Source organism: Aythya marila (assembly GCF_965140915.1).
Source record: "Aythya marila genome assembly, chromosome: Z".
NCBI classification, from domain to species: domain Eukaryota; kingdom Metazoa; phylum Chordata; class Aves; order Anseriformes; family Anatidae; genus Aythya; species Aythya marila.
The window spans coordinates 74,109,740-74,123,093 of NC_139080.1; the positions used below are offsets into that span (position 1 = coordinate 74,109,740).

The 13,354-nt window shown below is 51.4% G+C and overlaps 1 protein-coding gene across 1 annotated transcript; it reads left to right on the plus strand.

Moving 5' to 3' along the window:
• Positions 1-11,591: 11,591 nt before the first annotated feature.
• On the plus strand, positions 11,592-12,314 carry TMEM215 (transmembrane protein 215; the record flags this gene model as incomplete). The annotated part of the gene is made up of 1 exon (XM_082782935.1): positions 11,592-12,314. The coding sequence occupies one exon, from the start codon at positions 11,592-11,594 to the stop codon at positions 12,312-12,314; it is 723 nt and encodes a 240-aa protein (XP_082639061.1).
• Positions 12,315-13,354: the final 1,040 nt, after the last annotated feature.

The window sequence follows — 13,354 nt, forward strand, 5'->3', positions numbered from 1 at the left end:
TCGTCACTTCAGCTCTCGGATGTGCATTTAAGAATTTGATCCAGTTAATGTGCGCTTAAGCTTTGATCCAGTAAACATCTCCCTGGGACATATGGATTGACAAAGCTGATGACACTGTCCCAAAATTGGCTCTGTGGTGACAGTGGGCAGCTGTTACACAACTCCACGCCGAAAGCTGATCTCATTTCATCAGCAGACAGCCAGGGAATCGCCTGCCCTCCAAGCATTTCAGCAGAAAGAAGCAGGGATCCCAGCCAAAGGAAATGAGAAGGTGATAGGCACAAAAAGAGAAATCGTCTCAAATTCCAGGGAGGGTGATGGATGGAGAATGAACACAGGCACAGCCATTCCCACCTGACAGCTTTGCTCTCTGTAGGGGCTAAGTGTATTCTTCCCAAAGCTCTCTGAACAAGAAGTGAAGTGTTCAGAGGCGTTTCAGGAATGCTAGAACAAACTCTTTGCTGGCATGAAGGGGGAAACGGCTACCACCAGCCAAACATGTGCTCTGCTGGCGCAGTTGTACTGCTGAATTCAGTTCCTTTTCCCTAACTGCACTGGAGACATATTCCAGAGATATAAATATTGGGCAAGGAAATCACCTCCGTGTCCCTTCCTGTAAAAAGTCTGCTAGGAAAAAATAAAAAGGAGCGGAAGTTCAAAGCAGGGTCCTGCAGCACCAGCGGCTGCACAGACAAGAAATGCACAGGGACTGTCACAGAGGTAACCTTAGCCCAGCTCTGCCTGGTACGAGCCATCTTCCAGACACAGGGGTAAATATATTACAATGAGAGAAAGGGCCACAGCATGCTTCTCTGACACAAGCTGCACCATGTGTGAGAGCAGGCATCATCCAAAGGGGAAGAATAACACGTGCCAGCCCTTGTCCTCCACAAGCAGTGACCCTGCAACAAGCCGTGGGACAACACAGCAGCTGGTGGTCTCCCTGGGGCAGAAGGGGGAGGAATTCAGGATAGGGTTTTACAACAGGAGCCCATACCCCAGATGGAGAAATGTGGCCACAGTCTCCAGCACAAGCCCCAGGGCTGCATGCTCTGTTTGCAGTTAGACTGGCAGGAGACAGCTGTCCCTGGGACAGCATCACCCATGCAGCCAGTGCAGTGCAGCTGATGGGGACCTGGAGGTACCCCGTCTAGTGAGGGTCTAAAAAAAAAAACAAAGGTGCAAAGTTGGTCAGTCTGCATCTGCTGCAGTGGAGCAAGCCTCTGCAGAGAAATACGTAGCACAGTGGGTTGTGGTTACTCAGAGTTTAAACCCAGCTCACCCTTGAGGTCTTGCCTAGTCTCATGCTCTCATAATGATTTTCTGCTCTGGAAAATGATCAGCGGAGGCGGGGGCAGCTTCAGAGGCCAGAAGGGTTGCCAGCACCGCAGCTTGCCCAGGCATCCCATCTACTAACATCCCGAGGCACATAGGGCACGTCAGTCTGCATCCTGGGGGTATTGCGGGCAGCATCCTTCCTGAAAACCACCATTTAAAGTTGAAAAAGTAAAAGGCAAATGAATGAAAATCCCAGCTCTTGTGCGACTATTCCAGGAGACAAATGCCCCTGTGTTCACCAGGGGCAGGAGCTGGCCAGGGAAGGGTTGGCGCAGCAAAGCAAGGAGGCCAGAAGAGGATGAAGGTGCAAAATGCACCAATGCAGCACTGACATAAAGCTTCTTCTTGGAAAAGATACCTAGAAGACCCAGCTTAATAGGCTCCCCAGAGGTATTTGGCTGTGAGCACGGGGACAGCTCCCTGTCACCCAGCTTTTGCACAAGCATCTGCTGCAGCACCTCAGCAAGCGACCATGTCCGGCCTGCACGGCCTCTCATCTGCCCTGGCTTCAGCCAAGCAACATGGTGCTCCCAGACACCTCCAGACCTAGGGAACTGGGCCTGAAGGCCACAGGGACATCCCAAAAGGATGAGCAAGGGCCGGGGAGAAGCTTTCACCCTGCCCAGCCTGCAGCAGGGGGCAAGGCCTGCAGTGGAGGCCTGGCTTGGCGGAGCCTCTGCTGTGTGGCTCTGTTGCCATGAGATAGGGAAATATTCCTGTCAGGGAAATGTTCCCATCAGGGAAATGTCCCCACCAGGGAGATGTTCCCAACAGGGAAATGTTCCAGTCAGGGAAATATTCCCATCAGGGAAATGTTCCTGTCTCTGCCAGTGCACAACAGCTGGGGAGGAGCAAAGCAAAGAATATGCACAATTAGGGGTGCTGAGAAATGCCAGTCAGCAATCCCACCAGGGTTTTCACTTCCAGTAAATTAATCTGCATGAGAACTGAGTTGAGGAAGAAGAGGGTGAAAATGCTCCCTGCCATCAACAAACGGTGGTGACCTGGCCACCACTGGGCAGGTGGCTCTGAGCGGAGGACTCACAGCGACGCATCCCTTGCTTGAGCAATTTCTCCAGGGAAACTCTTTGGTATGGAGACCCACAGGGGCAACACGAGGTTTGATTCCTCAGCCTCTATCATGATGCTGGAATGGGGCAATCCATCTCTCCAGGTAGACACTGCACGTACGAGGTGGGCCAGCCATCAGTCCGTCCCCAAGTAGCGGCACTTACAAGGTCACCTTCAGCTTCCAAAGCCTCTGGACCTGTGCTAAGGTAATGCCTGAGAACAAGTGACACAACACACAAAATTAGAAGGAAGCAAGTGTTTTGCCTTGATAAAATTACAGCACTCTTCAGCAGAATTGCCTGGGCTTTTGGTGGCTGGGAACTCGAAATGTCCATTCAGGTTCCTGCTATTTGTCCCATAAATTAATTTAATGTGTCGCCTGTGAAATAAACCATTAAAGAAGCCTTTGTTAATTTGTACCAGAGTAACTGGTTATCTAAAATAGACACCACAGGGAGGTTCTTAATTAGTCCGTTGTCAGCTGGGACTGGAAATGCCCATGGCAGCACAAAGCTAATTAATTACTCATCCCGTCACACTGCCGCTTCCCGTCAGGGCAGGAGGCACTCCTCAGCGCACGCTGGTGGCTGCTTGCTCCTTTTTTGGGGACCACAAGAGCAGCACGTGAGGGTCATGGACTGGCCTCTGCTCACTCTCTGCAATGGAGGGGGTGGTGGGGTTGGTGCCAAGCCCAGGACGAGCACGTCCTGCAGCTGGAGGCAGCCTGCAGAAGGGAAAGCAGGAAGAAGTCTCAGGAAGCGGGTATCCTGGAAACTGCAAGTGCAAGGAGGCATGCGCCTGGGGTGAGGGTATTGCTGTGCTGCCCATGGCATGCTATTCAGGGCAGGACAGCATCACGGACCCTCCTGCAGCAGCTTGCTCACCCACAGGTCCTGGGCACAGACCTCCAGCAGCTGTCCTGCTGCTGCTGAGCTCCTGAGGAGCATAGGTGCCCAGACAGAGCAGCTCAAGATGCCTCCAGAGCCCACAGGGAAAGGAAAAGACCCTGTAATTAAGCTGCTGTTACAGTAGTTTCTCTGCCACTACAAGTGACAGACCACAGCTTTGGCAGCAGCGAGTGACAGGATTTTATGCTCAGAAGTTTTGTAGCAGGCAGCATCCCGCATGGTGGTCCCGTCAGCCCATGCTCGGAGGCTCGGCGCACCCACCAGACACAGCCCTCGCTCCCGGGGCGGGCTGGAGACCTGCCCGTGCTCCGCTCCTCCTCTGCAACATATGTGGCTGTTTGCACAGCATCCTTCCCCGTGTCTTGAGAGAGACGGGTCTGTTCTGCAGAAAGGGAGTGAATTAGCAGCGTATTTACACCCACGCTTGCAATCAGCAGCCATTTGATATCCTCACATATTAGCATCCAAGGTTTTTACCAGCTCCAAGTGCTGCAATCACTCCATCCGCACCACAGTGTAAACTTTAACATTACCCCCTGTGCTGAATGCTCTGAGATAAAAAAAAATATGGTAGATGACACTGAAAGGTGTGTAACAAAGTCCTCCTCCACTGCCATCTTTCTCCCTCTGTGATTACACATCTCCTCGTCTAGTAAATATACCATCTATTTTATTTCTCAAGCATTTACATGGCTGCGCTCCCAGCACCGTGTACAAATAGCCTGCCTCTAAATCCTGCTCCCCAATACCAAGCAGTAACGTGGGGGGCTCACAGCCTTCATCGTTTCTCTAGCTGCAAGGTCTTGGTTAACAATTACCGTGGCTAAAGCTTTAGGAAAAGGCAGAGTGTGTCCTTTGGGAGGAAATAGTGAAGTCTGTGGAGCTGTCCCCATAACCACACGGTCAGTATGACACTGAGGTCCCCCAGGCAGATGGCTGGGCACTGCTGGCAGTGATGGCTCTTGTGGGCAGTGCCCGTTCCAGTCAGTTTTGGTCTTCAGACAAACCCATGCAAGTCCCAAAGCAAGCTTCAGGCATTTCCCTTTGGGTAACAGAACTTCTCCTGATGTTATCCCACTCCATGAGGGACCTTACGGCTCCTACCTTCTCCTACCACTTTGTTGCATTACCCACGGAGGAAGATGCTGGCATCTAATGACCTCTCTCTCCCCTCCTTCCCCCCAAAACTCCTCACAAACCCAAACAGCATTTGTTCTGTGGGCAGTTTCCATCAGCTGGCAGTGCAGGAGGGAATCCCAGACATGGTCTGCCCCTGGCCTTGGTGTCTGGTGCCCCCTGACAGGTGAATTGCAGAGCACATGCCCTGGGGGCCTGAGGTGGTGATGATGATGATGGCAGCAGGGGGGTCACCACTAGAGGAAGGCCCGCTGAGACACTTGGCTGGAGGGACAGCAAGGGGTGGCCAGGCAAGGTGGCAGCTGTCCCCAGGGAGCTGGGAGCCACCGTGGTGGCAGATTCTCCTAGCGGAGCAGATGGGTGAGGTTTTGACGAGGATCAGACAGGCTGCCTGCTGGAAACACAGATCTCACGTTATTCGGGGACACAGCTGCCCTGCTCCTTGTGGCACATCACGCTCCTCCCTACACACAGAGCTCCTGGTGTGCCGAGCTGATTTCACCCCCTTCAAAGAGATCTGCTTGCATCCCTGTTGTCTGGGAAGGCACATCTTGCCCTCCTCCTCTATCCACAGCCCCTGCAGTGCCTTATCCTCTCTCACCCATCATTTCCTCTGCCATCACAGAATGGCTGAGGCTGAAGGCACTGCTGGAGGTCATCGTGTCCAGCCCCCCCTGCTCAGGAGGGACACCCAGCAGAGGCTGCCCAGAACCATATCCAGGTGACTTCTGAGTGTCTTTAAAGAGAGGAAGACTCCACAACCCCTCTGGGCAACCCATGCCAGTGCTTCACCACACTTCCTGATGTTCAGAGGAACCTCTGTTATCCCAGTTTGTGCCCGTTGCCTTGTGTCCTGGCACTGGGCATCACTGAAATGAGCCCATCTCCACCTTTTTTTGCAGCCTCCCTTTGGAGGACACAGCACTGCCCCCTGGGGCACCCTGCTCATTGCCAGCCTCCACCCAGACTTTGCAACACTGACCGCTGCCCTCTGGGTCTGGATGTTCAGCCAGTTTTTGATCCACCTCACTGTCTGCTCCTCCAGCCCATACTTCAACCACTTCTCTATGAGGAGGGTGGTGGGGACAGGGTCAAAGGCTTGATGGAGTCCAGGAAGACAATATCCAATGCCTTCTCCTCCTCCATCAGGCCGCTTGTTTCATTGTAGACGCTTATAAAGCTGGCCAAGCACAACTTCCCCCTTGGTGAGTCCATGCTGAACTCTCCTGATGGTAGTGGTGCTTAGGGACATGGTTTAGGGGGTGACATCATTGGTGGGGTGATGGTAGGACCAGATGATCTTGGAGTTGTTTTCCAACCTTAGTGATTCTGTGATTCTTCTTGCTCTCCTTGTGCCTGGAAATGTTTTCCAGGGTTAAAGGCAAAGATCCAGTGTGGCACAAAGTAGTCAGAGGGGACGCAGCAGGACTGTTCGGACTAAGATTTCAACTGTTCATACCTACAACAAGGGGTAATTAATAAACGAATAAATAATTAAATGCATTGTTTAAATGAGCTATTGAATAAGCCATTGAGCATGCCCACTCTCTTTTTCATTGGCTTCAAGTTTAGTTGGCTTGGCGAGTTCCAGACTTCCAGAGCCTGCAAATAACATGAAGTGCTAGGACTCTTTTGATTCAGCTCCCTTAGTTTGTCACCAATTTTCCCCAAAGAGACAGGAAGAGTACCAGCAAGCCTCCCAGGGAGCACTTGTCATTTTGAGTGCCCTAATATGTGGTCAGTTCTACATGATTATGCTCAAAACTGTTTTAAAGGTTTTTCAGCACATCTGAAATCATTAGCTTCTTTTGTCGAGTTAGGTCAAAACAACCTGACATGAGCTATTTTCCCTCCCTCTCCACAGATGTGACTCCAATTAGAGACCCCTTTTAAGAAGTATAGCCTCAGTTTGCCGTGTTCTTTGGGATAAAGCAAGACACCTATTATTCGCCGTTATTCATAACATGCAGCGCTTGTCAGCGACTCCGCTGAGATTATTGCATCTTTTGTCTGAGCGGTTTTAGACAGAAGGCATAAAGTGTATTTAATCAGAAATATATTAAGGGGAAAAAAGCACACCAGGCAGAGTGATACAGCTAAACATAATTCCCACTGAATTACATGGGCAGGGTACTTTTGCTCCTATGGAGAAAATTTACTGCCTGGTGCTGTGACTCATACAACAGCCCATACCTCTTCCAGAGCAACCCCGCTGAAGTTCCCGAGGTCACCTCAAGACTGATGCATGACTCATTATCAAGATTTCTGAGCCCTGCTCCTGGTGTGCTGGCTCAGTAGCAAAGCACGAGCCCTTCAGGCATCTGCTACTTCCTTTTTGCCACTTGTTTCTTGAGAGGACCAGCTGCGCCCTACCACATCTGACCGACGGCCAACTGGCCAGCAAGCAGCAATCAAGCACAAATGATTGCCTGCAAACACCGTGACACAGGGGTATTACTGAACAGCCACAGTCTAAAAATCTTTCCTCAGGTGAGCTCCTTGTAACTGAGGACAAGAGGAGACGGAGAACCACCTGTGGCTTTCAGAGGAGGGATGGGAGAGCTGTAAGGTCCTGCTAGACTGACCCCCAAAGTGATATAAATAAGAGCAGTTTGGTGTGTGGAGCCAGGTTACCCACAAGCTCTTTCAAATGAAGAAAAATAAAATATATTTAAAAAACAAAACAGCTATAAGTTGAGGAACACAAGGATTTCAGCACACTTCTGCACAGCACAGAGAAATTAGCAAGTACTTTCTTCTGCCAGCGTGGCTGAGAAAAGACAATGTTAAAGAGCACTTGGAGATGGACTTGGCGTTCATCATCCACCTCCAGCCCTGGCTACTTGATGGAGATAACAGGCTGGAAGGATGTGGTGAAGCAGCTCTCGAGCAGGTCTGAAGAGCCAGTGACCTCAGCAGAATGACACCAGCATGCTCAAGCTAATGGAGAGGCTCAAGTGTGTGCACAACGGCATCAGTGTAAGAGCTTGAAACTTGAGCATCCCTGCCCACACAGAACTTGTCAGCAAAGCAAATCCTGTGTTTCATATCCAAATTACAGCTGGGATGTACATGATCCCACACTCAGAAGTGGTATCAAGTTGTGTCAAGTTTTAGCATCACCACCGAGGTTAGAAGGTGGCAAGTCTCATTTTACCTGCAGTGTTAGCAAGGGCTCCTGAACTCTCATTAGGGGATGGTCTGGACATTATAGATAGGCCAGCTGTCAGCTGTAATGTATTGGCTTGAAACTACATCTCCCAGGTCTGTTTCCCTTTAGGATGCTAAAAAAAAATATACTACACACTTTGCTCATCAGGTAGTTTTTGGTTTTACACAAGGTTCCCGACAGAAGTGGACAACCAGGTCTGCAACAGAGAAGGTTCAGAGCAGGCTCAAGAAAGAAGTGCCAAGAAAATTTCTGTGTGTCACTCAGCCAGTAGCCTTTTAATGACATCCTTCCTGGTCCATTCTGTCCTGATTTGTACCAAAAAAAAAAAGGTTTGAGGATTTCTACATTCCTGAGGAGGTAAGTGCTAAAAGCACTGGAGATAAAAAAAATTGGTGTCACCCCTGCATGAGGGGTCCGGCCCCTTGGGAGAATGAGTTACTCCTGTATGGATGTACCAGGCTCGCAGCACTACTTGGGATCAGAGCTGCTGAAGACTCTCAGATCTCTAACATGTTAAAGTTCCCAACTTCCTAGCATATGTTCAACCTCATTTTATTCATTTGGGATTATTGCAGTTTATGCGTTTTACACGTGATGGGTCTGGTTGATGAAAAAGGGGGTTGTGCACTTTTGGGTACCTGCTACATTCGATGGCTGAAGCTACAGTAGTTAGTGCACTTTGAACTAGCTCTTGATTTTAGACCCTTATTTCCAGTTTGAAACTAGCTGTAATTTGCAGTTTTCCAGCTTCTGCACCATGGCCATAAGGAGCTGAGGCAGGTGACACCGCTGTAGTAGCTTTTAACTTGGGTAATGCTCAGATATTTTACCAACACTGGCTGTTTCTTTGAGCTGCAAACAGTGAGAGAGTGAGGCACACTACCTGATTAGCAGCTACACCAACGTGTTACGTGGGACAGGAAAAGGGTTTTGTATCTAAATGAGCACATGGGGAAATGCACGTCGAACAAGCTGAAATCAGTGTCCCAGTCTGGGACATACTGGCTCACCATAATATCTCTGTTTATATAGGATATACAAATGGGGTGACCCACGTCTAGCCTTTGAATCCTGCTTGCTCTGGAAGGGGAGATGTGGTGACCAAACCCCCAGACTTCTCCAAAAGTCTTTTCTAGAAAGACTAACCCAATCTGAGTCATAAAAAAAAAAAAAAAAAAAAAAAAAAAAGCTGGAAAATCACAAGCAAGAACACTCGTGTTTCTGAAGTCTGCTTCAGTTTTGCTTTGAATTAACAAAGTTATTGGTAACAGCACGAAGAGATGGTTAATGACCACTTCACCTACTCAATTAACAAGAAACAATCCTTTGAATTTTCAGTCACCGTGGTACTTAATCAAAAACTTTTGTGCAAGGAACCACAAGGGAGATGTGTTTCAGCCCACAGGAGTCAGATTTTTTTTCTCTATTTGTGACCAGGAAAGAAAATTCAACTGTTTTCATCGCTGCTCCCCTGCCTAAGTGGATACTCGATGACCTCTTGATTTCTAGCATGGAAAGACAATTTTCGCAATTGAAGCACAATCCCCTGAAACAGCGTGATTGGTTTCCCGTCTCCATCCTTCCCCAGAAAGCATAAAATCTCCATGCTGTTAGTCTGGGGAACCGTTCACAAAGGAACAAATTGGAGGCATTTAGTTCCACCTTTGTCCTGACAGCTCCTGTAAGCATTTTCCTGCCTGCTAACATCTTCCCGCTCCAGAGTAGATGTTCTCTCTTCCATCTCAGTAACCCTGTCGCTTACCATTTGAAGAGCCATTTTTATTCCTGTTAGACCTTCTGACATGTACTGCCATTCTTACAGTGTGTTTTCCCCTCCACTGATGCCACTAATGACATTTACATTTCTGTGTCATCTACACAGGCGGTTTTCCTTTCCCTGACGGACCCTGATGAACGCAGTGACAGCTAATTGCTATTCCCAAAGAGCATAGTGTATTTTTTCTGCACATCACCAATTTTCCAACCAAAAAGAAGTCTGAGAACTATTCAGACGAGTGCAAGGGGAGGGGAGGAAAGGTCGGGGAGCAGGGAGGGATGAGTTTCAAGGAATTTGCTACCGGCATAACCCTGCGTGGCCTTCGCAGCTCTCCATCTCCGTGGGACAGACGGGCTGGAGGTTAATCTGTTCCCTTCATCCGGAGTTTAACAGAGGGGCAGAAAAGGCATTATTCACTCTAACGTGAGGACATGCGAGCTGTGTATCCAAATAACAGCAGATGGAAACAAGCAGCAAATTCTCGCTCCAGAAAATACGAGCCAAGAAGCCACAGCTGTAGCTCGCCCCGCAAAATCCTGCTCGGCGGCAGGAGTCACCCTGTGCTGAAATCCGGCTGGGAGGCTTCAGGCTGGAGCCTTTAATGTCACACACTTTTGTGGTGCTTCTCAGAGACCACGCTACTCCTGTCCGGGACCGTCCACGGAAAACACAGAGATTGAATGAGTTTTTTTTTTTTTATGGATGGTTTCCTAAGGGACTTGTTGAAAGGATGGAAGTTTGTTATGGGATAACTATAGTCAATTTTCATCCACACGCAGGCTGCTACCACCACTTCAAGCTCCCTCCCCAGGAAGCCTGCTTCCCGCTCCCTCACACCTGTGCTTCCTTCAAGTTAAGGCACCAAAGGCTCCACCACTTGGCACCCTGCTTACCAGGGAAGAGCCAGGGAGGCAGAAGCTGTGACCCCTGCCCAGAGGACATCCTTGGGCTTGCTGTCTGGGGTAACTCACAGGAGCCAGGGCTTCGCAGCTTGGTACAGGATGCCCTCTTACTCCCTCAGAGGCTTTCTGGTGGCACTCCTTCCCACCTCCCAGTGCCTCCACTCCGGGTGAAAGCATTTACTCCTTTACATCACCATTAAGTGTCGAAGCAACCTGCCAGAAAATGCTGCTGCTGGTGGGCTCCTCACTCCTCTCCCCATCCCCATGCACTTTGGGTCCTCTCCTGTGCTTGTTCGCAGGTGGGGCTTGCCCTGGGCCCCCACCTCCCGCGTGCACCAAACCCCACAGACACCGAACACGGCCAGCAACCCCGGCGTACAGCGGCACTTCGGCACCACGGGACCCCCGAGCTGCACCCCAAAAGCCAGGCTGGGGTCTAGGAGGGGTGACAAAGGGGGTGGCCTTGGTCCTTGGGGTGGGAGCCCAGCATCTCCTAGGGTGCTGCTCCCTGCCTGCTCGTCCCCCGGTGACATTTGGGGCTGCGAATTGGGGGTCTTGGAGGGGAAGGGAGCTCAGCCCCGGCTTGTGGTGCCCATCGTGCGGGCGGGGGGGGGGGGGAGAGGGGAGTGTCCGAGGAACCCCCCCGCTGCTGTGTGCACCGGGACACCCCCAACACACCCCACACCAACCTTCCTAAAGCCGCCCCCCGCCCCACATCCCACCGACCCCGACCCCCGGCGGCAGCCCCCCGCGCCCGTGGGGGCGGTGCGCGTACTCACGGCGGGCGGGCGAGGAGGAGGAGGAGGAGGAAGAAGGAGGAAGAAGGAGAAGAAAAAGGACAGGCATCCCTCCCGGCGCCCACCCCTCGCTTTTTTTTTTTTTTTTTTTTTTTTTTGGCAGGCTCCGAGCCCCCTCCCGCGGCTCGGGCTGGCACGGCCGAGCCCACCCGTGGCCGCCGTCACGCGTGGGAGGGCGCCGGGGCTTTGGAGAGGGGGGGACGGGGGGGGGGCGCTCCCTCCTTAGCCCGGCGGCGGGCGCAGCGCGGCGCAGAGCGGCTCGGGGAGGCAGGAGGAGAAAGGCAGGAGGAGGATAAAGGCAGGAGGAGGAAGGCAGGAGGAGGAAGGCAAGAGGAGGAGGAAGGCAGGAGGAGGAGGAAGGCAAGAGGAGGAGGAAGGCAGGAGGAGGAAGGCAGGAGGCTCCCGGCCCCCGTGCCGCCGAGGAGAAGCCGTGCGAAAGCCGTCCCAGCCGTCGGGGATCCTCCAGGGTCCCCTCGTAGGGCAGCGAGGATGGCGAGGACCATGAGACCCGACGACATCAACCCCCGGACGGGGCTGGTGGTGGCTCTGGTCAGCGTCTTCCTGGTGTTCGGCTTCATGTTCACCGTGTCCGGCATCAAGGGGGAGACGCTGGGGGACATCCCGCTGCTGGCCATCGGGCCGGCCATCTGCCTGCCGGGCATCGCTGCCATCGCGCTCACCAGGAAGACCGACGGCTGCACCAAGTGGCCCAAGAACAAGTGCCCGTGCTGCAAGCAAGGCAGGGACCGCGATGTGATGGAGCTGCTGAGGACGCCCTCGGACCTGGAGTCCGGCAAGGGGAGCTGCGACGAGCTGGCCAAGAAGGTGTACCACAAGGACCGCAGGGCGCCGCGCGGCGAGGACTCGGTGTCCATCTGCACCACCACCACCACCACCACCACGGCGGGGGAGTGCAAGAGCCTCATCAGGAAGGTGGACCAGGAGGAGATGCTGAGATACCTGGAGACCTGCTACCCGGAGATGCCCGGGAACGTGTTTGTGGGAGACGGCTCCACGTACAGTGCCTTGGAGAAGACGAGCTCTTCTCCCACCAGGGACAGCGATGCTTGCCCAGACGTTGAAGACAACATTTTTGTTGCTCCTAAGGACAGCATCATCGTCTGCTCCTACAAGGAGAACAGCCCTTATGACAGATACTGTTGTTACATAAACCCTACCGGAGTCGCCTCAGACCAGGAGACCATAGTGTGAACAATGCATACCTTATATATATGTACGTATTCATACAAAAACTACAGCTCCAACTTCTTGATAGGGGATAATATAGCTGACTGCACTGCATGGGACAATCCTGATACTATTACAATTTAACCTGGTATGTGACTGATACTCAAACCTTTTGTGCCTGAAATACTCTTTCTGTAAGTAAACAAGCATGTTTAAAGGTTAAAGAATTCAATTTTTCATTTTGCGGGGAAAAAAAAAATCCATTATAATTTTACTTTCTCCCCTCCTCTCCCTTTTGTTTTCCTGCTGTCTGTCGTACACGAGCCCATAGACACGCTGGCAGGAGGTCAGCTGGGAGCAGGAGCTGAGTCAAAACTCTGGAGCTGTCTGTAGGAAACTCTGTGGTGCTCTTGGTACATCCTGTCAATAGTGTCCCCTTGCTTTCGGGAGGGACTGAGAGGTGCCAGCATGCCCTCAAACAGCTGGCCGATGTTAGGGAGCCTGGAAGCATTTTTTCCCTTCCTTCTCCTTCCTGGCAGGATTTTACTTTCCTCTGTTTCAAGGTGTCGATGTGCCGACCCTGTGGGCTCTTCTGGAAGTCTCCGAGGAGCTAGATGAGCTCGGGGGAGATTTCAAAGACTAAGCTGTCATCAGTGGCACGAAAGGTACAGGTTTTAGCTCTGTTCCTTACCGGTATTGAGTTCACTGGGACACGCATAACACGTTTGGATTTTCAAGGCATACTTGACAAGGGGATTACAACATGATCATGACACAGCTCTTGCAGATGTCAGTGGACTCAGGATCTTAAAAAAATGATTCCAGTACTTTTTAGGGAATATTCCAGTACTTCTAGGGAATAGACTTGCATGGATTTTGTTGAGAGCTGGATCTGACTCTTTGGAAAATGTCATTTTCATGTGCCTTTTCTAAAATGCCAGATGTTTCTCTGCGGCTCATGAGTGGTTACAGTTCACACAGGAGCTGAGGGAACAGAGGACCTGGCTGGCAGATGTTTTCGTTAACTACTTGTGGATATACAGCATGAGACGTATGAAGTGAGT